This window comes from Triturus cristatus, chromosome 4_1, assembly GCF_964204655.1.
Source record: "Triturus cristatus chromosome 4_1, aTriCri1.1, whole genome shotgun sequence".
NCBI classification, from domain to species: domain Eukaryota; kingdom Metazoa; phylum Chordata; class Amphibia; order Caudata; family Salamandridae; genus Triturus; species Triturus cristatus.
The window spans coordinates 591207267-591234955 of record NC_140585.1 but is presented as its reverse complement, the minus strand read 5'-3'; the positions used below and the strand labels follow the sequence as shown (position 1 = coordinate 591234955).

General features: G+C 43.5%; 1 protein-coding gene across 1 annotated transcript in view; it reads left to right on the top strand.

The window, feature by feature from the left end:
• Positions 1-27689, top strand: part of HSPA14 (heat shock protein family A (Hsp70) member 14) — a 209650-nt gene that overhangs the window by 164274 nt on the left and 17687 nt on the right. Inside the window, exon 13 of the mRNA XM_085652930.1 lies at positions 193-260. Coding sequence (XP_085509056.1) covers positions 193-260 — 68 coding nt within the window. The remainder of the gene's footprint in view (positions 1-192; positions 261-27689) is intronic.

Genomic DNA, 27689 nt, shown 5'->3' with positions numbered 1-27689 from the left:
ATAGTAAGGAAGTGGAGATTGCAGTGTTCATTTGTATATTAGCAAACAAAGTTGTTAAGCTCCCAAGGTTAAACTTCACATCAAGAAATATTTTGCTAAAATACGTTTGCGGGAAAGTTGTCAGTTGTATTGTGTAAATTTGTTGTTCTTAAAATTACAATGGTATGCTTTTTTCATTTGTTTCGGTTACAGGTCATTCTGAGAGAATTGGAGAAAAAAGATGGCAAACATGATATAACAACTGTTCTCACCATGAAAAGGTAAACCGATCTAAAGTATAACCATATCCAGTGAATTCTTAGTGTTTTACTGTTCCTTTTTAACGCAGATGTGTATTCCTTAGATCATAAGTGTGTTTCCTGATCTAAAATCCAAAGACCCACTCTGTGTCATTTCATGAATCGTAATCAAAATTGCGTGGTTTTTATATTAGAGCAATTGTTATGCACGTCCTAGAACAATGAAATTGCATGTCCTGTTATTTCATTTGGCTAAATCTTGGTTAGTCAATCCCAAGTAATGAGTGTTCTCCATGTGTAATCTGAGAGTCCCATTAATTGTATATTCTCAGCTTTCCTAAATCTGTGCCTCCATCCAAAACCACGCTAGAGATTTTTAAAATTACTAGTGATTTGAGTATACTATTTTACCCTATACTCCTAGAATACTCCATTGTTTTAGAGCTGGCATATTGCTATACTTTTTATAAAAGAAAATAATTCATGAAACTCCTAATCAAATTTTACAGTTACTAATAGTCAAGTTGCTATTTATATATTGAAAGTTACTTTCCTTCCCCTTCCTAAATGTGTGCTAAATATCTTAAAGTTAAACCTACTTACTGAATACGAGATCTCCTGCATAGCAAAATAATCAGTCATCAGGTCATGGCTAGGGTTAGGCACCGGAAATGTACAAACCATACCACTAATAGAGTGGATTGCGTTACATGTCCAAAGGAAAAAAACCTAAAAAGTGGGAATTGGACAGAGGCAAAAAAAATAGAGTGGGAAGAGATTTTTGTTTTTTACACCCCATATCCCCTATCCTACTGTTAGAGAATGCAAGCATTATAGAGAGCTCACCATAATGACAGTCTTGAACAATGCACTCGGCATCATTAAGCATATGTTTTGCGGCAGAAAGGCAAACTGCGTGTAAGGATTTGTCCCCTGGGTGAGACCAAAATCGAGTGATCGACTCTAAAAACATCTCCAGTTTGCCTTTCTGTTGCAAAACGTGCTTAATGACGCTGAGTGCATTGTTCGAGAAATAAGATGTGCTAAATGTTTTTTTAGGAGCCTTGAGAAAGCCCCAGGTAACATGGCCAACAGTGGGCAAAACACGTGTCGGTTGATAAAAAGTTTCACCCTGATGTTGATATTATGAATATGAAGAAAATCAAGATCTTGAGAATTAACAAGTATTGTAGGGTGACTAGGTGCATGGAGAATGGGTGAGATCTAGAGTAAACACATCCCAAATCTAACCTACATTTTACAGCTTCATTTAAAAGTGATTAAAAAACCCACCTCAAACATAGGACAAATAAATGTAACCTATTAATTACAATAGATTTGATCCATAAAAGATATATACTAATAGAAAAGGAGAAGGGGGCTTTATTGAAATGGTGAAGATACAAATGCCTAATTTAGCATTGTTATTTGCTTCTTAACTGCTATTAATAACATGTAAAAGAACTTAACTCACCAGATTGAAAGAGCGTACAGAATGGATGAAAATATGCCTAGGAATCAATTTCTAAAGAAATTGATTAAAATCTACCGGGAAAAAACCTGACATATATGATGAATTACCCAACGGCCATAAAGCTAAAAAAAAATATTCTCATTGGTCGACAGTAGTAGTGACAAAAACATCTGCGTACCCCAGGAAAAAGACATTTCTGTTGGATACTTCCATCTGCAGATTCCTCACCTTAGAATACTCTCCAGCCGATTTGACTGGATCTGGGAAAACCTTTCTGTAGCGATGCAGCAGCGCGCTGCTAAGTGGCACAATGGAGCTCCGTACAGCCCCGGAAGAGAAGCAGCAGAATGGAACGTATTGGGGCCACCCCTGTGCGCTGATGTCAGTTCTGTTCTTTACATGTCTTCAAATTCCGATTCAGAGCTCCGATCCCAATTTTGTCAGCTTCTGACGATTCCTGAAAAAGAAACAAAATCCAGTGTGCTAGCAACAGTATCCTCTCCTAAGACCACAGGATCGTCCCAACCATGCTGCACCTGTAGAAAACAGATGTCAGTCACTGACCTGCCTGGGGTGTGTCTTCAGTGCTTGGGGTCAGGACTTGACTTAAAGTTGTGCAACATCTGTGGCCTTGTGCACCTGAAGGCGTGACGGGACTAAGAAGCAAAGCTGTACATTGACGAACGCAAGAAGGAGACGCAGGACTCGCGTATGTCCCTCTCAATATCAAGGAGACTGACTTTCTTCTGCTTCCGAGGCCAATCCCACAAGTTGTCAACATCGCTGTCAAACTCCTCCAGTAAGTCAACATCAAAGTCCAAAAGCAAGCACAAGAAAGTGAAGCAGGACTCCACTCCAGTCTGCCTCTGTATCCAAAGAGAAGGCGCAAGGGTGTCACAATATCAGTCGGTCTCCTTCCTGATCTCCAGTTGCAGAGCCTATTCTACAATTGATCATGGTGCATGTTGGAACTGGCACTTTCTAGTTGGCTTAGGCAGTGCCCTAGCCAGGCAGAACCTACCACTCTTGTCAAGGGGTAGGGGATTACACTCACTGTATAACCTGCGCTCACCCTTGGGTAGCTTGTCACTGAGCAGTCAGGCTTATCACAGAGGCAATGTGTAAAGCATTGGCACAGCACTCTCACACAATAAATACACTGAGCGTCACAAAAGAGACTTCACCCGTGGTGTATGTAAATAAATGTTTTATTCAACACACACATTAACACAACATGAACATCATGTATTTCTGGGCATAAATCACATTTTGAAATATTACTAGCAGTACTAGGCCCAACCTTGTTAAACTGACATGAGTAGTATGAACACTTGGAAAAGATCCTACATTACCCTTCAGCACCCTTATGTGGTGCTGAAAGGTAATGTAGATCAAATGAATATTAGAAATGTGTACACACAGATAATTACAACACAAAAAAAAATAACTTGTAAACAGCATTGTGGTCCAAGGCCGCACCTGTGAAAACCAGTGTCAAACATTGTATTCTTTTGGCTTGAAATCAACGTGTAAAGCAACACCGCCGTATGGTGTAATTAATAAAAGGCGGTCCTCATGCAGTCACTCTAACACACTCACTCAGCACTGCGACGCAGTGCAACGGATATCAAGCAGGTGTGTATGAAGTGCACATGCACAGCACCGTAATGCTGTGCAACTAATATCCAGCAGGTCAATTGATAACACAAATATACGGACCCCGTGGGCCAAGCCCCCCTCCCCTCCAGCTAACTCAGACCACTCTATGCCCACAGTCTGGAGATAAAAAACCCTCCCCCTGATAATAGGCCGATTGTGGCCAGAGTCGCACTTCGTCAGTGTCCCAAGGAAAAAGGTGGGGATATGTAGCAGAGCTAATTAGGCGACAGTTAACAAATGGGAGTTTGTTCACTACTCTAGAAGCTCACCCAAGGTATGCAAACCACAAGTGGGCTGAGGGCGATAGTCGTTCAATCAAAGGGTTCCACAGTTGGCCTTCCGGCACCAGCCCAGTTCTGCGAAGCACAGGGGAGAGGTCACGCAGTGTCTTGACCTGCTTCCGATCATTCTCAGAAGCGTAGCTCATCCCAGTCAATTGCTCTCACCACCCAGGCCCTATCCAGGCAATACTACCTGGCAATACAAATTAATCAAGCCGGGTGAGGAGAGGGCAGTTGATCCGCCACACTGAGGACTCCAAAGGAACAATCAATGAATGGGGAGAGCCTCTCGGAAGAAGGCACTCTGTCAGACACAACATCGATCAGGGTAGCACCCAGGCAATCCACACACAACTGAATTCAAATCTGTTTCACCGCATCTCCCTGGAAATGAGGCACAACGAGTTGCATCAGACAGTTCCGGTCACACACAGTGAAGAGTCGCAAACTCAGTACCTCACTGGAAAATAGGCACAGCGTCTAGTGCATGTGGTTACGATTCGCACCAGATTGTTCTGGTCACACAAAATGACGATTTGCAAATTCCGAGCCTCCCTGGAAAGGGGGCACAACGTTCCGTGTATGTTGATATGGGTCGCACCAGACACTACTGGTCGCACACAACAAAGAGTTGCAAATTCCGTACATCCCTAAAAATGAGGCACAACGTCTAGTGCGCGTTGATACAGGTTACACCAGAGAATTCCGATCACATACAGGCGCTAATTTAGCAGTGCCTCATGAGGTAGAATAAGGCACTACTACTGGTACGCCTTCTGTCCAAGGGTCGCAACCTGTAACTCTTACACCGCAAGAGAGAAATGCAGCATGATTGAAGCAGGCCACACTGGATCCTGCAAACGGGGAATCCGATCACCACCAACATGATGCCTATGCGTTTTGAGGCCCCTATGATGCAGGGGCTACACTACTTAGTTCCATGTTAATGCCACGCTACCAGTTGAGATCCAGCAGACGATGTGGACACTTAAGAGGGCACCACTCTCCAGGTGTCACACGTGGACCATGTGAGTTCCTCGTGGGAGGTCTTTAATGTGTCTGAGATCCCCATCAGGGTGCCACACAGCAACAGGTAGTCAGCACAGTTCAACTACTATTCAGGAAGGGTGCTCAGTCCCATGCAATGGTAGTAATCCTCCTTGTGCACAACAGATTCCTCTGGCAGTGTGCACCACGTAGTTACAGGATGTCTATCCCACGTTCCCACAAGTGTATCTCTGCCTTGCTGAAGTATGGCACCAGTAGTTATACTCAAGTTCGCAATTGAAGTAGGGGGTGGTTCGGATGGCTCCCTTTGAACCACCCATGTCTCCCCTAAATAGCAGTCCTGTCTGCCATGAGGCCATGGAATGCAGATCCTAATCTTTATTGGGGCCATGATCCGGCTTCCTAGAGGCCAAGTGTGAAAACCTCTCCCTCCAATCTATCCAACCAGATCTTCAAAGAGCAGAGGTCTGTCGTTCCAGTTGCATGCCCAATGTTCATAGCTGTTGCTGGGGAATACACTGATGTGCTCCCCCAGCCTCCAGTGTGGACTGGAGTCAAAACTAAAATGCACACACAGCGTTTTAGAGCAGAGAAATGCCCACTTTCTAGAACTGGCATTTCTAAGTTATTAATGACAAATCCACCCTTACCACAGGAGAGGGTTTGTCTTTGTTAATCCAATGATTGGAAACATTGAGGCTTCTCCACTACCGCTATTACAGCTGTAAGAAATTTCAATTCTTCCCCCATGTTAACGTATAGGAAGAGCAACCCTCATAGGTAGTGAAAACACACATGGGTATTCTTTACTACTTGGCCAGGGAACAAACATGTGTACCTGCATCAGCCATTTGCATACCACTTGCTTCACCCTCAAGACTTATCCTTGGAGTGCTCTAGTGGTAGTGATCCAGCGGTAATTACCTGGTAATTTCCCTATTCAAAACCTCATTACCTATGGTTTACCGCTGTAAAGGGTGAAAATGATGGATCTTTTGATGACCGTGTATCACCAAACAGGAGACTTTACATATATATGAAAATTAAATGCAAACAATATTAGAGGCAATAATGAGAGCGGTGAGTTATTTTAAAGGGTTTTATTTTAAGTCAAAAGTTAAGGTTCTCTGACTCTTTATTCATTAGTCAAATATCAATCAGGTTACAGAATTGAAAAATAGGAAAAATAGCATTAATACAGAACATATTACAGTCTGCATATAAGCATCACATATAGGAAGGGAAATGTGGCGCAAATTGTCAGTCAAAACTCTTAAAGAGTTTCTAAGAAAAAGAGTAAGTCTTACAAGGTTAATCAATAATTAATAATGGCAAAAATATCCCATAAAAAGAAATAAATTCAGTTTAGCACCTAAAATCTAAATGTGTTCTGATCCTTTCAGCTCTTTCCCTCTGCCTCTGCTTTGCTGTGCTAGTCTGTGTCTCTGTCTCAAGCTGCACCATAGCCCCCACAGAATGCAGCCCCTCCCTGTCTCTGTGTCCAGGACAGAAACTGGGCCTGGCCCTCAGAAAAAATGAAAAAAGAGAAGCAAGGCAAAAGCACTCCTTCCACTTGTAAGCCATATTTCAAGTAAAGATTCACGTGCTCAGTCCTCATAGCTGGTCCAATCAGAACTTCAAGACACATCATCTCCCCATGGGCTGACTGGATACGTCATTAATCAGGCTTGTTCCTGTTCAAATTTCAGTCTTGTGATTTATGAAAAAAAAGTGTGTTCTTCTCTCCACGTTTAAACAGGCTACAAAAATATGCAACATAGTGAAGGTCGAAGGAAACTGGAGGCAGGATTTTTTAACAGAGCCCTTTCATTGAAAGTTGCTAGCAAAGAGGAGCACATTCCAATCTAATGTTTCAAGGGCAAACTGCAGTTAGCTGAGTCCACTAAAGCAAACTAAAATCACGTGGTTTTCTACACTGTGAAACACAATTGAGCACATTTCTATTCTTGCAAAAATACATGATGCCAATTTAAAAGTACAAATATATTTTCTAAATTAATGTGCATTCTATAGTGAGATTACATATGGATTAATCACATATAAACATGGCTGTTCAACTAATTGAGCATGTTTTCACATGAAAGCACCTCCAAACTGAAGCATTCTGATCAGGCCTATGTTTTCATCTTGCTTGCGCCACAATCTGCGTGCCATTTTAGGACTCATGTCTGCAGCCTTTTGTCATATAATAATGCATACATTTTATAGGTGAAATCTATGCTCCATCAGTAGTGAAACATCAGGAGTTGCCAGAGGTTTAGAAAGGCCAACCTGAGCATAAGTGCATGTGCGCACACACAGGCCTGTAATGGCATGCTTGAGGTATGTTTAAAAACATCATAGATGAAAGTGCCCCCACAGAGGCCTGCATTGGCAGGCTTGAGACTTTAAAATCATCAGGAAGCACCTCTTTCTAACATGTGTAGCTGGCGCTCATGCACATTCATACTGCATTTACAGTGGGAAAGTGCCCAAAGCCCTAAGGCCACTAAAAGAGAATCAGCAGTCCCAGTGTTGTCCCAAGGGATGAGCCGACCTCCTATGTAGGGAAAACCCACATGGGGGTTCTTCACTACCTGGGCATGAAACACCCATGTGTACCTGCCCTGCCTTTCGCCTACCGCTTGCTCCACCCCTCAGGGCTTAGCCCAGGGGTGCTGTAGTAGTGGAAGGCCCACTCAGGGTTGGCTAATGAGTTAGAAATGCCAACCTGTGCATAAGCGCAACTGCGCACCCACAGACCTGCAATGGCAGGCTTGATACATGTTTGAAAGGCTATTCTGGTGGGTGGCACAATCAGTGCTGCATCCCACTATTAGCCAGTGCAGTACCTTTTCAGGGCACTCACAGGTACAGCACCTACACCAATCAAGTAAGCACCACTTCCTAGCATGTTTTGGAAGGGCACGCATGCTTCCTCACTTGCAGTACAGTGGCAAAGCGCCCAGAGGTCTAAGGCTGCGAAAAGAGAATAAGCAAAAACCAGGAGGAAAAAACTTAAAACGTTTTAGGGAAATCCCCTAAGAAGGACCATGTCAAACAGCGTATCTGAAATTTACTGGGCTATTGGTGATGGTACAGCAAACTTATGACTTTAAGGAGGCCAAGCTGCAGATATTAGGCATTCTTCCTGCACCCTCTGTCGTGCCTTCTGGCCACACTACTGTTCCCTCCCTTGTCAACCTCGATGCTACCAGATGAGAGGACGTGCCATCAGAGCCACATTATCAGTTTGACACGATTATGACCAAAGCTTTCTACCACCTCGATGATGATGATTGGGGGGGGGACGATCTACCCCCGCATTACGATAACAATGTGTATGTGATACCAGTGATCATAATACATCACCTGATACAGGGTTAAACTCGCAAAAAGCAGATAATGTATTGGACTTGCAACTGCCTTTTATTGAGGGTAAAACTATTATCTAAATAGAAATCTTACACCCTGAGCTAGTCACATTTGAGCCCTTGCTCCTTTTCAATGAGGCCCTCACGAGCACCTTAATGGGCAGCTAGTCAATGCCCTTTTTTGCCCATTGGTGAATAGGCAGGTCACAGACCGGTGCCTGTCGATCATGATTTCTTTAAAAAAATGTTGCTTTCCAGAAGAAATAGCAAAAGAGTTCCAGACTCAGAATTTGGAGAAGGTTGCTACTGTTGCTATTTCCTTGTGCTGAATTTGGAAGTATCCATTAGAAGAACAAGTTACTTACATTTGTTAATTCTCTCTCTGGCAGATACTCTATCTAACCATAGATTCCTCCCTGTCCTCCTGCCTCCCTTTTCTGCAGAGTGGCCTCTTTTTAACATCTATAAATGGTTCAAGTGAAGAATCTGCACACTGATACTATCAATTGGTTGTCTGAGGGTGCAGAAAGAGGCAAGTAAGAAACTGACAACTTTTGCCGGGCTGGCGCTTAGAGGTGTACAGGAGCATTGCTAGAGAAAGGTTTTCCATATCCAGTCTGGCTCCTGGGGTATATTCAATAGTGAGGAATCTGCAGTAAGATAGAGTGGCCACCAGAAAGAGCGTTACAGACGGTAAGTAACTTGTTTTTTCCTATTTAGATTGCAGTCATTGTAATACAGTAATATAATCAAGAGTAATAAAGCATCCTTGCATAGAAAATTTTAGTCCGTTAAAAAGCTTCACTGCTTGCCATACAAAGAACTGTGTAAGCTTTTATATTTCGGACAAACCAGAAAAGTGGCAAATTCATTTATAGCTAGACATTTCCTTCAACATGGTTGCAACCTTTTTCAACTGTTCTTTGAAATGCTGAAAACCACTGAAGGATGAAAAAAGATGTGACAAAATTGTTAGGTGTGTAAAGCATGGTGGATGTAAATATTGGACATTATATGTTGATTTATTTGTGATTGATGAAGCTTGCTGTGCACAAAAGGCATCCTGGCGCTAAGAGAGACAGGAGAAGAAAACTAGCAGCGGTTCTGAAAGCAATATTAATTAATGTCTCTACGTTTGACTAAAAAGCCAAGTTTTACGTTTTTTGCCAAAGAAGCTATATCTGATGTGTTTTTCAGGGAAAAAGGCAGACTGTTCAGAGCTTAGCAGCAAGATAGGAGAAGGATCTGCCACCCTGTCTGACTTTGGAGATGGAAGGAATATTCAGCAGCTTTAGGTGGTAGACTAGATCAGTCAAAAAGAATGATAAATCATCTTCTAAATAGAATATCCTGTGTTGTGGACAGCCTGATGGGTAAAACAAGTGAGATTTGAATTGGCTGTGCTTTATAACCGGCAGTCACTGTAGGTCATACAAATGTGGTCTGATAGAAATGGAAGGAGCACCATTAAGAATCCGTCTCTCTGCTGTGCCCTGCACCACTTGTAATCTGTTGGAAAGGTAGTCTGGGAGACCTAGGTAAACTGAATTTCCATTATCAAACCGCAAGGTGATCAGAGAGTGCATAAATGTCTTTCTGGCAGATGACGGAAGTATGGGATGAACCTTCCGAACCATGGGAAGTATGTTAAAGCAAGAGCTAGAAACTCCGTAGATTTGTTTGGAAAAGGAGAGGTCTCTGTTGGACAGAATGCCCAGATTTATTTGCTTGAGTTTCCGGAGATGGGGGTTCAGCAAGCTCTGATAACCACCTCGGGAGGGACCAGTTGATAAAATGTTTGCAAAACACAAGAATCTTGGTTTTGTCTCTGTTAAATTTAAGGCATTTTTTCCAAGCAGAAATGGCCAATATACAGGAACAGAAATTAGGCTGGGTTTGTTTAGAGTTATTAGAGATTTCTGATGTGCATGTTGTCTGCATACAGAATGAGATCAAATCTGAACAATTGTACTAAGTCAGCAATAGGAGCTACGTATATGTCAAATAATGCAGAACTCTGTGGAACTCTTCAAGTCGCAGGAACAGGTGAGGTGGGACTAGAGTGAACTAGAATTGATTGCAATCTATTCATCAGGTAGGGTCCCAGCCAGTGCACTGCATCCCTGCTGAACCCAAACTGAATTAGTTGTTGACTACGTACGCCATGTGAGACTGTATAGATAGTAGCTGACAGATCAAGTTAAATAAGGGTTTGGTGTTCCCTTTGCTTAAAATCAATCTAAGATCATCAGTTACCACTGGGAGAGCAGTTTCTGTGCTGTGAAATGGGCAACAAACTTGATTGTGTGGTATCAAGTGGGCCTTTGTGTCTCCAAAAACAAGATCTGAGAATTAAGAGCTTTTTCCACAATTTTCTCCAGACTGGGAAGACGCAAAATAGGTCTGTAATTACTTACTACATCCGGATCTGCATTATGTTTTTGAAGAAGAGGTATTTCAAGTGCTTTTTTCCAGGTATCTGGAACCACCGTAGTCTGAAAGGAATATTGCCTACCTCTACTAGAATGAGGATATTATATCCAGGACCATCGCCAGACAATGCAGGATTCAATTTGGCTAGCAAAATAGGTTACTCAAACCAACCTAACCTTTCTCCTGTAGAACTTGATAGCAAATCTGTAGATGCCTATCGATTCAGTGTCATAAGTCTGTCGTCAATTAAAAGCATTTTACGGTGCAGTTTGGCGCTTTTCTATTAAGCTCTAAGGAGTACCAGAGGGTAAAGGGATGGGAACAATGGGTCTTAAATTTCCCAAGAAGGGCAATGGAAGCCAGGGGATTTGTGAGCCAGTGTGAGAAATCTGAGTTAGAAACATTGACATTCAACTGCTGAACAACTAGCAAATGAGCACAGGAGAAACTACTTTCATTAAAGTTAGATCAAGCTCTAGACATTGGTGTCCCTCTTAGTTTCCTCCATTCTGAGAATAGTGGAAAAAACAGCCTCATTGTGATCAGTCCATAATAGGGGTAACGGAGACAAAGTGTGTACCTGGGATAGTTAGTGAATTTGAGGTCCAGCTAAAATCCCACCTTATGCTTGAGAAGATTAGATAAAAGAGAGAACCTTAGAGCGTTAGCAGCTTTAAGGAAGGCTGAGGCCTCAGTGTTGTCATCTTCCAGATGGAGATTAAGCTCGCCTACAGTATAAAGTTAGCCAAATGAACTGTCCTGGGAACCAGCTGGTACATGAGTAAGGAAGTGATGCTTGATGTTGGGCCTGGCAGCTGGTAAAGTAACGCACCTGAAATAGACGATGTTGGGAGAAGTTGAGTGTAAATGGTAGAATCTCTGCTGGACAGTCAAGTTTGGGATCCCTAAAGGTGCATTCAATTTAAGGTCAAAAGATAATAGCTAGGTCACTAACTTGCTTATCTTAAATGACTTTGATTAGTATTAAATTAATTTGTGTAGACAGATCAGAAAAATCATGAATATAAAACAGCAGATAATTATTTTTGACATAAGGAATGAATAAGAGGTATGTGATTCTGTTCCCAAGTAATATTGTGTGAGCAATATATTACCATTTGTATTCCGTAAACAAGTGATTATGTCTGGTGAAATTACAAGTGATTAAGAAAGGGCCTGGACAAATATTCTCACTGCCTTCATGAAAGATGAGGATAATTGTAAAAATCTGAGGCAGCACTAAGGAGTCACTGTTTAATAGAAGGTTAGTTCTTGGGAACAAATGCTGTGCATGTTTTTGGCTCTGGAAATATCTGTTTTTCTTTCTTTTTGAGTGGGTGGTGGTGTTGATCATTTGGTGCCATATCACTCCTCGATAAAGTCTGGCGTACATCCAGGAAGCTCCACTGGGTGGTCCCTATCGTCAGACTCTTTTTCTCCGTTGTTGGGTCAGGTTACATTGTAGGAAGCTCTCAAAGGACAAAATATGAGAACTTTTTTGTTTATGGAGAAAAACCCGCAGATACCATAGAAGATTACTGATTTACACTGAAGACCTTTGGGGTTTTCAACCCTGGTAGACCACAAGGTCATCGCCGCGTCACCCAGAGAATGCATTTGGGCTATGGAGCACACACCAGCCAGGTTCTGCCCTAAATGCAGCAGCGGTCGGCAAGGATACAATACGGTGAGGCGCGATACCCAAAACACTCCCCATATATGCCGGCTGCAGGGTCTGAATGCGGTCTCTGTCCTGGCCCACTCCTCCTCGGCGCTGCCTCAGACGGAAAGGGATGGACTTCCTCCCGTGTAAAACCCAAAAGGTGCAGCTCCAGGATTGGTTGGAGCAGGCTCACCTAGCGCTCATTTTGAGGCTGGATGCCAGACGCTGCAATCCATCTGCTGTTTCTCAGCCTTGGGATTGCAGCCTCTAAAATGCGCAGGTCAGATTGGTAGGCTGTAGGCAGCCGACCAATCTGACATGCACACTGGCAGGGGGCTGCATTAAATAGTGCAATTGCACTAATCGGCCCACCCCTGCCCTTGCGCTGTAACAGTGCGAGCCTGGGACACATTAATAAAATGTTATTTATTTCCATTTTATTAATGTGTGTTCCTGCTGCACTCACAGCAGGCGGAGCGACGCTCCTCCACCATAATGTAGGAGCCGCACTGCCTACATGCCCTCATACCACCACATGTTCATGCAAAAGTATAATCACCAAGTCTGTAACTTGTGTCTCCTCAAAGAGCACAGAAGAGAGGACTGCTATACCTTCACCAAGTTCTTGCCAAAGACACCCAAGACCAGAAAAAAACAAAGATGGGAGCTGTATTCAACGGCACAGGCATGCAAGCAGAAATCCCCCCGAGAGAGTGAGGATCTAGGATCTCATTCCAACCCTCAAAGGGAAAAGAAACCAATTGAGGTAGAAGATGCAGCTGGAGCTACTGACAGGAAGATAAAGCCTTCAAGTTCGAAGACGGCTTTGAAGAAATCTCCTTCAAATGGGGTATGTTCAAGGTCGATAATGTTGACGACTCACAGGATATCAATGCTGACCAATCAGAGCAAGGTATAGACACATATTCCTCGAGGCCCTCCCTATCAGACAACATTTCAGTATATAATGCTGTGGTCAGGTGGATGGCAGAAAAATACGGTGTCAAGCTGTAAGAGTTGCAAGGGCAATCGTGTTTCCTGCTGGAAACTGATGCCTTTGCAATAGAAGAGCCAATTCTTACTGATGCTCCCAAGTGTGCTGGACTGGTAAGAGAAGTCTGCAGAGAGACAGCTACAGCAAAGGCAGTCACTCCACTTGAGGAAATAAAATACAGTTGATACAGGACCCTGCTTACATCAGAGGTATGTTCACTGCTGACTCATCATTATGTCCACAGTTCACAAATAAGCAAATTGCCCAGCATCAGTGGGCCCACCACCTGAGAGTTAGCAGGTGATATGGTGGGTAGCAGTGGAAGGAGATGTAGTCTCTCCTGCAACACGTCCCAGAATAAAATCAGAAGAGGAGGAAGGCTATCCTCCAGGCGGTGAAGACCATTTACAGTACCTGAGTAAAATCAGCACTGACCACAGCAGACAACTCTGCACTGGTACTATACTTAGGAGGAACACCTAGCTAAGGGTGGTATTCAGTCAAAATATCAAGGAAAAAATATCGAGATGCAGAAATATCAGGGTTTGTTTATATTGTGATCCACAAATATCGTGATGCAATAATGTCGTTGACAAGAATATCTATTTTTTAAGGTATGTAACATCGATGTCAAAAATATCTATGTAAATATCGTTTACAAACATATCGTTGTTAATAGCTTTTTTTTTTTAATTAGGCATTTTTGTATTATGTTATAAATTGTATAATTATTGTTCATGTTTAATATAGTTTGTACATTTGTAGTTTTTAAATTGGGTTGTGTGGTTAGTAGGAGTACAGGGTGGGAAGTAAATTGATTATAATTAATCATTAATTTGTAATTAATAATTTAATTGATAATTACTAAATTGTGTAATTCATTTTTAATGTATATTTTTGGTGTGGGTCGAAGGGTAAGGGGTAAGAAGGTAATTATAATCAATTGATAATTAATGTTAGTTATAATTGTTTAATTGATAATTATGTAAATTGTGTAATTAGGATATTATTTAGGTTATATATCCAATGTGGTTTGTAGGGGTAATGGGTGGAAAGTTAATTAAATATAATTCTTTATCAGTTAATTGTTGAATTGATGATTATGTAAACTGTGTAATTAAGATGTTTAAGTTATATATCAGGTGTGGGTTGTTGGGTGTGTAAGGGTAAAGTATGGGAAGTTAATTACTAATTAATTATTTGTTAATGATTAATTGTGAATTATGGAAATTCTGTAACTATTATTGTTTTTTAAAGATATATTTTAGGTGTGGGTTGTTGCATTTTTAGGGGTACAGGTTAGGAAGATAATTAACAAATGTATTGATAATTATTAATTTGTTAATTATTTAAGTGATAATTATGTAAGTTGTGAAACTATCGTTTAAGTTCTATTTTAGGTGGCTTTCATTTGTAGAGGTATAGGGTGGGAAGTCATTTAAGTAATAATACATTTCAAATTATTTATTCATCGATTTTTTTTTTTAATTTTTTTTTTTATTTATTACATTATATGTTAATTGTATCATGCTTTTTAATTTCAATTACATTTTATTTGGTGGTTATGATGGTGAGAATATAGTGTGATATTTTAATTAGATTAATATTATTTGTTTTAGTTGATAGTAATTATTAAACATTGTAATAATTATGTGATTTGTTTAATTTCTGTTAAATTTAGACATAACATTTTTTTAATTTAAATATGTATATTTTTTGTTATTTAATAGAGTTGTTAAAATGTTATTTGTTTGAAGTGAACTACTCTTTGTCTACTGTTGCACCAACTGGAGTGGGAATAGTAAATTGTACCCCTCCTGACTCCAACACTTTGCCTACTGTTGCACAGACTGGAGTAGGAATAGTACATTTTACTCTTCCGCAATTCAACACTTTCCCTACTGTTGCACTGACTGGAGTGGGAATAGTAATTTTTACCCCTCCTAAGCCCAATGTTTTCCCTACTATTGCACCGACTGGAGTGGAAATTTTGAATTTTACGCCTCCCAAGTTTAACGCTTTCTCTACTATTGTATGCAATGGAGTGAGGATAGTATATTTATTATTTATTGAGCTATTTTTAATTTTGCTTAAGTATATTTTATGTGTTTGTGTATTTCATGTTATATTTTTTGTATATTTGAATTTATGTAATTTTTAAGATATTTTTAGTAGAACAATTTTTATATTTTGTTTACTTTGTATGCACCATTAAATTGGAAATTGTTTACTTTTTTGCAGTTTATTTGTTGTTTTTTTGTGTAAAGATATACATATATATGTATATACATAGTTATATTTTTAAATTTCAAAATCATTATACAGATAAAGTAAAAGTTAAAATGCAATTTTTAAATAACTTTGTGTATATCACCGTACACACTTTCATATAAATGTGTTTGTTTAAAGTAGTAAATATTTATATATTTTAAATATTATTTAAACTAATTTAATTTACATTATATTACTGTTAAATGTTTAAATATTTGTTTTACTTATTTAAAATACATATATAGTTAAAAGATATTTTTGTATATATTTTTCAATATTAGTGTAAAACTAAATTTGATTTTCGATTTTTTTGTACATTATTTATAAAGAACAACCATATTTTTGAGATCAATATATTTTTTTAATAAATGTTTTCATTATTTCATAAAACATAAGTCACAAATATATCAGCATTTAGTACATCATCTGAGAGTTAACACATTGCAGTACTTGTACAATAAAAGTTTCACTTCTATTCAGCCATCTGTATTTACTCAATCCAGCGTCTCTTTTTCATCTCCATCTCACGAGTAGGCAAAGTACTCAGATCACACCAGTACATGTTCCACATTTTCTTGGGACATCCTCTGGATTTAAATACCTCTTTTTCTGCAATCATGCATTTATTTAGCTCTCTTGCCCAGCTCCCTGAAGATGGCACCCAGCTGCACCCCAGTTCATTGCTATCGTACGTTTCACCAGTGTGTAGTCCAATGTGACCCATTGTTGTTCCGCCCCGTAAGGACTGTTGCCTCCCATATGTTCAGGAGCCCCAGTTGTGGTGTCATTTTAATTTTGTTACCTATGGCTCTTTGCATGTGGCGTGTGTCTCTTTCCCATAAGGCCGGATATCTGGGCATTCCCATATAATATGATAGAAGGTTGCCTCCTCATGACATTGGCGGAGGCACAGAGCATCTTCTCTGCGCCCTATCTTTGCAAGAGTGATCCCTGTAAAATAGGCTCTATGTAGCACTTTTAGCTGAATAAGGCGAAATTATAGAGGGATGGCTGCCTCTTTTGGGGACATTAAAGCCGTCTGCCAATCATAATCCTCGATTGGTCCAACATCATTTTGCCACTTTTCTCGGAGGGTTTAAAATGGATCGGATAGGTTATTGCATAACTTCAATATGTTAGTGATATGGCCTTTTTCAGCAAGAGTTCAGAAAGTATCCTGTCCTCTAGGGGGGATGACTGCAGTATATCTTTGTTTGCTGGGATTGTCGCTTTAAGAGCATGACGGATCTGGAAATACCGGAATACCTCTCCCTGAGCCAGATCATATTCTTTTCTTAGTTCTGTAAATTTTAGTATTCCCCCCTTTTTCCATAGATGGCCTACCATAGGGATACCTATGGCGTCCCATCTATCAAACCCAGGTTGATTACACGGTGTTCCCAATTTTTGAGCTGACCATAACGGAGTGGCACGAGTCAGGCAATACAGCCAGCCAAGTCTCCTATTTGCCTGACGCCAGACGTCCAAAGTATGAGCTGTTGGACCAAAGTAGCGACCCCTCCTAGCTTTTGAGTTCAGGGCCCCCAAGTAATCCTCCCTTCCCTTTTGATAGTTATCTAGATGATAGGCAGGGTCTAACGGGCAGCGGTATAGCCACTGGTTCACCACCACCAGCTGCGAGGCCCAATAATATAGATGCATGTCTGGGAGTGCAATACCTCCATCATTCCACCCTCTGGCTAACTTATGCAAAGCAATTCCGGGGCGCTTTTCCGTCCCACAGGAGGGTCCTGACCTCACTCTCAATATTCCTGAAGTAGGACTCTGGGACCTTGTTCTGACAGTTCTGAAGGATATATTAATCGGGGGAGTTTCAGCATCTTAAAAAGGGCACTGCACAATAAAGATAAAGGTAGAGTCCTCCAGTATTTAACATAATTTCTTAGCCTACCCAGAGGTACCGCCAAATTTGGAGTATAGAAATTATTGGGATTGGGAGTTATAATAATCCAGAGATATCTGAATCCATCCGCCGCTACCTCCACTTCGCATCCTAGTGGGAGTTTTGGGATCGGTCCATGGATCGCGAAGATCACTAACTTAGACCAGTTGATCAAGTATCTCGAAAATTGCCAAAGTTAGTAAAAATGTTTAGGATTCTATGCACCGACTTTTTCGGTGATGCGAGATATAACAGGATATTGTCGGCATAAAGAGATATCTTGTCTTCCTGACCCTCCGCCCATTTCAACCCTCTCAGTAACGGATCTCCCGTTACCCATGACGCCAATGGCTCTAGCATTAGTGAAAAAATCAGTGGAGACAGGGGGCATCCCTGTCTAGTGCCCCTTTTTAGGGGAAACACCCTGGACAAACGATTGGCAACCTTGACCTGGCCTTTGAGATCTGTGTAGAGAAGCTTGACCCATCCCAAAAAGTTTGGGCCAAACTCTAAGCGCCAAAGCACCTCAAATAAGTTGGGCCCTTCTATTGAATCAAACGCCATTTTGGCGTCCATGGATAGCACTACTGCATCTTCTGCTATGAATTGCTTGCGGCCCAAAACATTATGAAGGCGGCGGATATTTAGAGCCGTATTTCGGCCAGGCACAAAGCCAGACAGATCCACGTGCACTAGTGAGGCAATAATAGGACCTAGACGAGAAGCCAAGATTTTTGCGAGGATTTTGGCCTCTATGTTAATTATTGAGATCGGTCTGCAGGAACCGCAGCTGTCAACGGGTTTCCTCGGTTTACGGATAACGATAATCAAAGCCAATCTTTGGTCCTCTGGTAGGATCCCTTTCTCATAACCTTCAGTGTACATTTCTCTTAAATTGGGTGCAACTTGCGAGACAGTGGATTTTAGGAATTCCGTGGGAACCCCATTAGGCCCCATTGCTTTCCCCAATTGTATGTTATTTATTGCTGCACAAATTTAATCGTCTGTGATATCTTCCTCCATTGTGTCCCTGTCCCCTGAGGACAAAGTAGGCAGGGCCATGTTTGCCAGCAATTGACGAGAATCCTCTGCTGTGGTATTGACCGAGGATGCGTGCTTTTTACTGTTAGTCTGGGGATCCAGCGTTCTGCTTGTAACCTCCTTTCCAACCAAGCCAGCAAATTGCCTGTTCTATCTCCCAGCTCATAAAGCCTATGACTCGTGGTCATGAGCTTGGCTCCAGCTTGCTCTCAGGTTAAGGTTTTAAATTCAAGTTGTTTAATGGTCAATTTATGCCTAGTGTTCTCGCTAGGTGAACGGGTGTATTCCGATTCGAGCTGTTGACGTTCGATTTCAAGCTGTTCTACTTAATTTCGCAGCTTTTTAAATATATCCAACCTTAAGTGCTTGTCCCTTCACTACCGTTTTAAAGGCCTCCAATATTATTTGGTCCGATTCCAGGGACCCAGCGTTTTCTTTAAAATAGTTTTCAGAGTATGATATTAAACTCTCTTTTATGTCTGGGATCTTGAGCAGCCAGGAGTTAATTGCGATTGTATTTCGCTGGCTCTGAGTGCTGTGCATGAGTTCCACCCACACTGGGGAATGATCCGAGATGCCACGCGGTAGGCAGCGAGGTCTCCGAAAGGCACCAATACTTGCTGAATGAGTCAGAAAGTAATCTATGCAGTAGAGGCTTTTATGGGTGTTTGAGTAATATGTGAAATGAGTCAGATCTGAATGAAAATGACGCCATATATCTCTGATGCCCATAGCAGTAATAAACTCTGACATGTGCGTGCTGGGACGTATCTGAGAGCGGGCTGGCTGCCTATTTGTGTAAATGAATGGGAGAGGCCCTACTATCCAAGAGACAGGGTGCCCAATATAGTAACAATAAGAAAAGATTTCCCTTGTACTGACTACCCAACTATAATCCACATTCAACCATACATCATGCAAACTTCTTTCTTCAATGTATGCTATCGACAACCCCACATATAATTATAAAAATACACAAATTTATACAAAAATCACATACATTTATTAAATGTACATTAACATCGGCCAATAGTTCAGTTATTAAAAAGAACAGCAAAGCACTGTCCACAAATCATAAAAACATTTCATATAACAAATTCATTAGGAACATAGAGAGACAACAACAGGTGACATAAATTCAGGAGCAGATAATCTGGGCCAAACCCTACGGAGGCCGGCCCTCTTCGTACTATGTGAGGCAATAGGTGATACATATAGACCCACATCATAAGTGGCAATAGGGACCTACATGGTTTGTGAGTGAAGATATAATGTGTGGCTGATACCTTTGATTCATATAAAGTGACTTGAACACAGAAAACAAACCAGAATGCCCCCCCATCCCTTCAACCGCCTGCCCCTCCCTGCCCACCTGCCAGTGGATTTTAAACTACACACTCCCCAACTAGGCAGAGTGCCTGTTGCCCCCCTCTCATTTTGGAAAGGTGTCTGGCAAGTAGCGCTCCATGGCCCAAATCTGGGTATTTCGATAGAGAGAACTGTATGTATGATCTGATAAGACCCCAGCCTGAAATGGGCCCTGGAATGCTTGTATTATGTTTGAGTCCCCCCCCCCCCCCACTCTTTGGACCCATTCATGTGAGTTTATTTAGTGAGGCTCTCTAAGTGGAGACCCCCTGCTCATTCCACCAAAGTCACTTCCTGTTGCAACCTGACCCACTTATCTGTAGTTCGTGTTCTTCATCTTTAGGCAGAGTTCTGTGTCTCTGTGTTTTAGCTCTTTGAAACTGGATCTACTCCTCCGCCGGCTGAGTCACCACGTGTTCTACTGGAGGGCTCTGTTCTACTACCTCTTAGTTCAGTCTCTCTCTGTTGGGCTTCCCCACTCTACACCATCCCTCCAGCCAGTCCCATGCTTCCTCTGGGGAAGAAAAGAACCATGTTTTACCATCCGCTGCGATACGTAATTTAGCTTTAAAAATCATTGCGTATTTTATGTCTTCTTCTCTCAGAGCTCTTTTGACCTTAAGGAAACTGTGCTGTTGATTTAGAACTTTCGTGGTGAAATCTAGAAAAAAAGGTTATCTCACTGTTCTCCATTTTGACTGGTGGGTTGTTTCGTGCTGCTTCAAGTATTACATCTCGATCTCGAAAGTTAAAGACTCTGGCAGTTATCGGTCGGGGGGGGGGAGCTCCTGCATTTGGCCGCCCCCCAGGGACTCGATGAGCCTGTTTGATGGAAAAATAATTGGAGAGTCTCTTTGGTAGCAGATGTTTCGTGACTGGATCCTCGACAAAGAGGTCCACAGCCGGGCCCTCCACACATTTCGAAACCCCCAATATGTGCTCGTTGTTACACCGCACCCTGCCTTCATAGTCGTCCAGCTGCGCTTCCATTTTGATCTGGTTTTCCCGTAGTTGTTGGACTTGTTTTTTAAGTTGGGAGGTATCCTGGGTGAGCTCTGTGGTAGCATCCTCCACTTCTTTAACACAGGTGTCCATCTTCCAGAGATCCGCTCATATAAGTGAGACTTCAATATTCACGGTATCTAACCAGGTCTCCATGGAAGTGCACACACCATTGATAGCAGCCATAATATCTTGGAGTGTTAAGTCCTGTTGGGTGGGGGGGACTATACCGTGTCCTGGTCCATTGATTTGGCGACTTTCTGGTCATCTCCATTTTTATTCCATGCATACTTATCCAGTTTGTTTTGCAGCATCGTCTTGGTTCCTTTCCCACCTGCCATTTTCAACTCGTCGCCTGCTGGATAATATATGGGTTAGTGAGGGTCTAACACTGTAATCCCCGCTGCCTACCTGGGTGACACTTGTCTCCAGCGGCCTTTCGGGTTTCCCTGTGTAGGTGAACCAGGTGGCTCAAAGTATTAGGCAATATGTTGCATGTGGCGGCTTAACCACAGCAATTATCTTATATGGGCCGTAAATCAGTTCCACGCTGTCTCACCCCTGCGCCCCTTTCCTTCGTGTCCAGAGGGAGCACTGGCCAGTGCGGTGCAACAGATGTCCCTTTTTTTTTCTTTTCTACCGATTTTGCGGACACCCTCACTCTTTGAGTACGCGTGGGATCACGTGGCTCAGTCTCCAGTGCCCTGTGCTGTCTTCACGATTTGATTTGTACTACACCCCATATATCTCTGCCCGGGTGCCAAGTCACTACATCATATGCGGGTATCTGGCCAGTGAAACAAGCTTCTCTCCCTGCAGAATGAAGGCAGATGCAGAGTCCACCCCCACCACGCCACACATGGGGGCAGTCAGGCAGGTTTGATCCCTGCTGATGATTGCTGCCGCAATACACAAGGCCCAGGGCGGCCGCTCCTTTCTGGCCTTCTATATTCTCTTCAGCGGCTCTCTTGTAGTTTTAGTGCAGGCGACACCACCCGGGGCCTCCCAGCACCGTTCTTCACTCACCGCTGCTATATAGCAGGTCGCAGATTCTCTGTTTCCGATTGCCGGCGAATTGTACTGCCGAGAGGTGGCAGTCCGGATCTTCATGTTGTCTTTGTCCCCAGATCCGGCACCGCGTCAGAGGGCCACCCGGGCACTGCACACCTCTCCCGTCCGCTTTTAGCCACAGTGGTGCCCCGGGCCTTCCAGCGCCTCTGCTCTGTCGCAGGTAAAAGAGTCAGAGTGCGATACTTCTGTCTCCTGTCGCACTCTCCCGAAGATCACCTCAGCTTCACCACCACCATCTTGTTGTGCTTCGTGGCCATCCATGCCCTCGGCTCCTTCTTCGCCTCACCACACCTCCAGGTAATAGTTTGTTAAATTATCTGTGCCCGCTGCTACCGGGGCTAGGGTCTACCCATAGCTGGGTTTTTGCTACGGATAGATGACAGGATTAGTGTCGGACCATGGGCGAGGGCTCCGGAGTCACGCATTGGCCGCTAGCTCCCTCCCCCCCAATGATAATTTTGGTTTAAAAAATTGTGTCCGTGATCTGCTAAGGGTATCTGAATTTTAGCAGAAGGTGGAAGTGGGGAACATGTCTTTCATGGGAGATACCCTCTATTGGATGGCAGTTGATGAGTCACTTCAAAGGATGATGAACAAGGACAATGATACAGCAAAGTCCAGGGAAGGTGTTGCTTCACGAAGGAAAATGACTTCTGGAGGAGACTTGCAACCAACAACACCCTATGTATCCCTTAGTGTGCAACAGCCTAACAATAGCATGACAACACAGTGGCAATACACTGGACCACAAAGGCAGCTCTTTTGAAGGAGGGCACCAGGAAGAGGTACAGTGTCAAGAGGTGCTGGGCACCCCAGCAAGTGACTCCACAGACTTGAGAAGCCCCACCTCCCGCCCCCTTGCATTCACCATTAGAGGGCAGAATTGGAGCATACCTCAGGGTACGGCACAACATCACGTCCAACAAATGGATAGTCAACATAATATGGCATGGGCACGACCCCGAAGCAAAAAAGGACATCATATACCTGAGACAGGAAGTGACCGGCCTGTTGCACAAAAAAGGCTATAGAAAAATGTACCAATAACAGAAAGAAAATTAGGAATGTACTTTGTCTACTTCTGAATACCAATGTCTTTAGGGCCTATCTTGGAATTCAGGGCCCTCAACAGATACATCAAGACACAAACATTAAAGATAACAACACTATGATTTCATCCCACTCCTCAACAAGCATTAAAAATGCAATAGGTCTCGCCTTTTATTAAGTTAAAACCATTTGCTTTGCTACACAATACTATTAGCAAAGCAAATGGCTTTAACTTAATCAAAGGCGAGGCCTATTGCATTTTCAATGCTTGTTTTTCCATGCATTGGCCGCGCACGCACACACAACTCCCGCTTCTCCCCCTCCCCCACCACATATCGCGTCTCGCGGCCGCATCAATAAGATGTGGCCTAACGGCTAGAGCGTGCGACCTCAAAGCTTGGTAACCAGGTTCGAGTCTCTGCGGCTCAACCTCTTGTGATTCTGGGCAAATCACTTCATCTCCCTACGCCTAACAAAACATGGATGTGCCTGTGTGGAACAGCTGGTGCTCGTGTAAAGCGCCCTGATACATCCGGGTTGAGTTCGAGCTATATAAACTACAAGACAAAAAACACGGCTCTGCGGATCTCACACGCCCTCACACGTGCACTCACTGTCACAGGCCTCAGAGATGCTCTCATGCTCGTGGGGGAGGCACTCTCCCCCCTCCATAAGTGCCCCTCGCTCCCAGAGGATTCACGCACTTCCTGCTGGTTGGCGAAGAGTGAGACACAAGCTCTCACGTGACAAAGTCGGGGTATAGCGCCCACCAAGCGCCTCTCTGGTTTAAACAAGCATCAGCATATAAATAGAACACGGTGACCAGTATGGGGTTGTTTGCTCTCCCCCACGCCCCAGTGACACACTCAGGAGTGACACCCTCAGTAATGACACACCCAGTAGTGATACACCCAGTAGTGATACATCCAGGAGTGATAACCTCAGGAGAGACACACAGGACTGACAAACTTAAGAGTGACACGCCCAGGAGTGACACACTCTGGAGTGAAAGTACATGGGCCCCTGGCCCTGCAGGCTGGACTCATTAAGATGTGGCCTAACGGTTAGAGCATATGACCTCGAAGCTGGGTTACAAGGTTCGAGTCTCTGCGGCTCGACCTCTTGTGATTCTGGGCAAATCACTTCATCTCCCCACACCGAACAAAACATGGATGTGCCTGTCTGCAACAGCTGGTGCTCGTGTATAGCGCCATGATACCTCCGGGTTGAGTTCGAGCTATATAAAATTGCAAGACAAAAAACACGGCTCTGCGGATCTCACACGCCCTCATACGTGCACTCACTGTCACGTGCCTCAGAGGTACTCTCGTGCTCGTCGGGGATACACTCTCTCCCCTCCATAAGTGCCCCTCGCTCCCAGAAGATTCACGCACTTCCTGCTGGTTGGCGAAGAGTGAGACGCAAGCTCTTACGTGACAATGTCGGGGTATAGCGCCCATGGTTGTTAAAGTCACCAGAGAAGCCAGAGACACTTTTCTCTTTTAGAGCCGTCCCAGTTGAACTGGCTCGCCTGACTTCCTTTTGTGCTAAAAGGTTTCTTATCTTTATGGGGCCATGTGTTTGGCCCCATAAAGATAACAAACCTTTTGCGCCAGCAGTAAGTCGGGGCAGCCAGTCCAACTGGGACGGCTCTAAAACAGAAAAGTGTACATAACTGGAAGCTCTTTTCCAATGGCTGGCCACCGTTTACCATAAACTGTGACGCCAGCCAATAGAAAAGATGGGCGGGGCTTAAATCCCGCTAGCGAAAGCTACCCTAAATCATTAAATCTCGCCAGCGAGACTGCGCATGTTTGCGCAGCCTATGCCAGGCGAGACCTAAAAAGGGGGAAATATATTAATATCAATTGACTTGCACTTGACAATGAACAGGAGGGACACAAAATTCTTAGGATTCATAGTAGACAAAGTACACTAGCAATTCAGAGTTTTGCCATTGTTGGTAAAATCTGCACCCAGACTATTGCCAAAATGCTTGACCACCACAGCAACTCACTCAAGAAGAAGGGAAATTCATGTCTACCTTTATTTGTATGACATATTGATAGTCGCAAAGTCACACCACCAGTGCACAGACAGTATAGACAAGGTCCTGGGCTTTTTCATCAACAAGGAAGAATCATCCACAGTACCAACATTCCTGGGGCAGACTAGACTCAATACAGACAAGAACCTTTCCTGTGGGGAAGAGAATCGAAGCAAAAGCAAAATAAGTTTACCTCTACCTGAATGGGTAAGCTCTGACAGTGAGGATGGTGGAAAACTCATGTGTAGGAAGACATGGATATGACAACATCATGCTATACCAAATGCCAGATTCCATATGAGACTGATCCAGGAGTGACTGTAGAGATAATGGTCACAGGCACCAGGGAGTTGTGAGGATCTACTGGTAGTAACTGAAAGAATACACAAAGAGATACAGTGGTGGAACATCAGTAAGTTCACAATAGACAGACCATTCAAAAAGCAACTCTCAATGTTACCATATCGACAGATTCGTCCCACATGGGGTCGGGCGCACACATGGGCAAACGGAATGTCCGAGGCCTGTAGAGTCCAGAGGATGTCTTAAAATACAAAATATTCTGGAACTTAAGATAGTTTTTCTTGCGCTCAAGGCATTCAAATCACAGGTCAAGAAGAAGGTGGTGCAAGCTCAAACGGACAACACCATCACCAACTACTCCCTCAGTAAACGGGAGATCCTACGCAATTTCCATCCCAAGTCATAGAATAGTTATGGACAGGGGTGATACAAAGGAACAGTCCAACACAAATGCAGACAGACTAAGCAGGCAAAGCAAAGCAGCCTGGTGGTGCGGTGGTAGTCAAGACTATCATCTTAACAGAGGTGTTGCAACAGGGAACTTTCTCGTCGGCACCCTCACTCCCATTCAATGATGCCCTCACTGATGTCTTGCTGGGGACTTGGTCCAAATCCAACACAGGAGCTCCTGTGAATAGGGCAATCGCCCGCTGCCACCACCTCGCTCCAGGCGATCCAAACTTCCTCACTTAACACCCTACCCGGAGAGCTTGGTGGTCGCATTCCATTCAGCTTCCCTGGAGTGGGAATCCAAAAGGCTGGACTCTTTGGGGAAGATGTTTTCTTCCACCATCCTTGCATTGTGGTCTGTGAAAATCCTATGACTTTTGGGCGGTTATTCCCACTCTCTGTAGGACACAGTTGCGCAAGTGCTGCCACAGGTCTTGGAGGAGCCCTGGGCCGTACTCTCTCAGGCTGTTGCCGATGGGAGGGATGCAGCAAAGTTCACAATATGATGTGGACTCAACACGACTGACTCAATGAGCAGAGTGGTTTCATAGACGGTGGCCCTGAGGTGCCACGCTTGGTTGCGGACGACTGGCTTTTTGGGGGGGATGTCCAACCTGCCCTTTAGACATACCTTACGATGGCACCCATCACTTCGGAGACAAGGCAGATTCAGCACTCAAGCGCTTTAAGGATTCAGGTAGGTCCTTGGGCCTCCCTGGAGCCCTATGTCTACCACAATCTGCTTTTCACTCCTTTCGTGGCTATGGAAGGAACTTCCAGCCACGCCAATTCCCTCCTAGCCACGCCAGCTCCCTTCCAGCAACTGAGCCACACGTTCCCCAGCCTCTGCGTGGCCGAGGGCGCCGTACCCACAGACCCCATGGGTCTGGTAGCCAGCGGTCTGGTCAGTCCACCACCCTTCGGCAGCTGCAGCCTCCAAACCCGGTCCCAGGATGCTTGTTTCCGGTCCTGGGAGGACCTGGGCTGGCAGTTTGGGCTGGACTGTTCCCATGAGGAGCAGGGTCAAGACTGATTTGCTTATGGCTGGGTCAAAACTGGGGTGACATAGTGAGCAAAAGAACGATGGATTAAACCAAGATCTCTTGACTGAGGGTCAGTGGTTGAAAAGTTTCATCTTGTTGTGTTTGCTCCAAACCTTCCCAATCAGCCCCTTTACCACCATGGGCATCCTGTTGTCGGCAGGATTCACCATCACCTGCCCCACTGGCAGTCCATAACATTGTACAGGTGGTTTTGCTGATTGTCCGAAGGGGCTACTTCCTCCCCTTCAAGACTACGTCTGCCTCCATGCCACCATCTCACAATCAGTTGGCGGAGGATCATCTGTCCCTTCCCCGCTAGGTAGTCGCAGCTCTCTTGGCCAAGGGAGCCATAGAGAGGGTTCCAATGCCAGAAGTTGGCTGTAGTTGCTATTTCCACTACTTTGTTACCCAAGAATGACAAAGGACGATTCCTATTCTAGACCTTTGAGCTCTCAATTTTTTTTTTGATCTGTTTTTGTTCGATTTTTTTCATTTATATATAAGGTATGCAGTTATTCAATTATTACATTTCGCAGTTGCTTATTATAGACAGTTTCTGATGGATGTCTTGGCATTATGTGGACAACTAACAGTTTTATCTTTGATTTACTATGAGATTTTCAGGCGCATCTTGTATCGCATATCATCATCTACAAGTGACAGACTACAGCTTGGGTTATTGCATAAAACAATTCTTCAGAGGTTATCAAGAAGTGTGCTATGCATCAGTGCTTAGTTTGCATAATGTCTATTACATCATTAACTATGGAGGCGGGTTATAACGAAACTGTGAAAAATTAACACCTAATACGGTACAAAACTGAACAACAAAACTAGCTCCTGGTCACCACAGTTGGTACTTCCCTTGGGTTGGCGCAGCTGACAGGTATTTTGGCAGTAGTTCATGGCCTTCTATGGAGTGGGCATGTGCACTTGTTCTGTTCGCTGCCTCATTACCGTGGCGTTCTCTGTGTCGTCTGTTTCTTTCGTGTGTGCTTTTTTGTTAGGGTGCAGC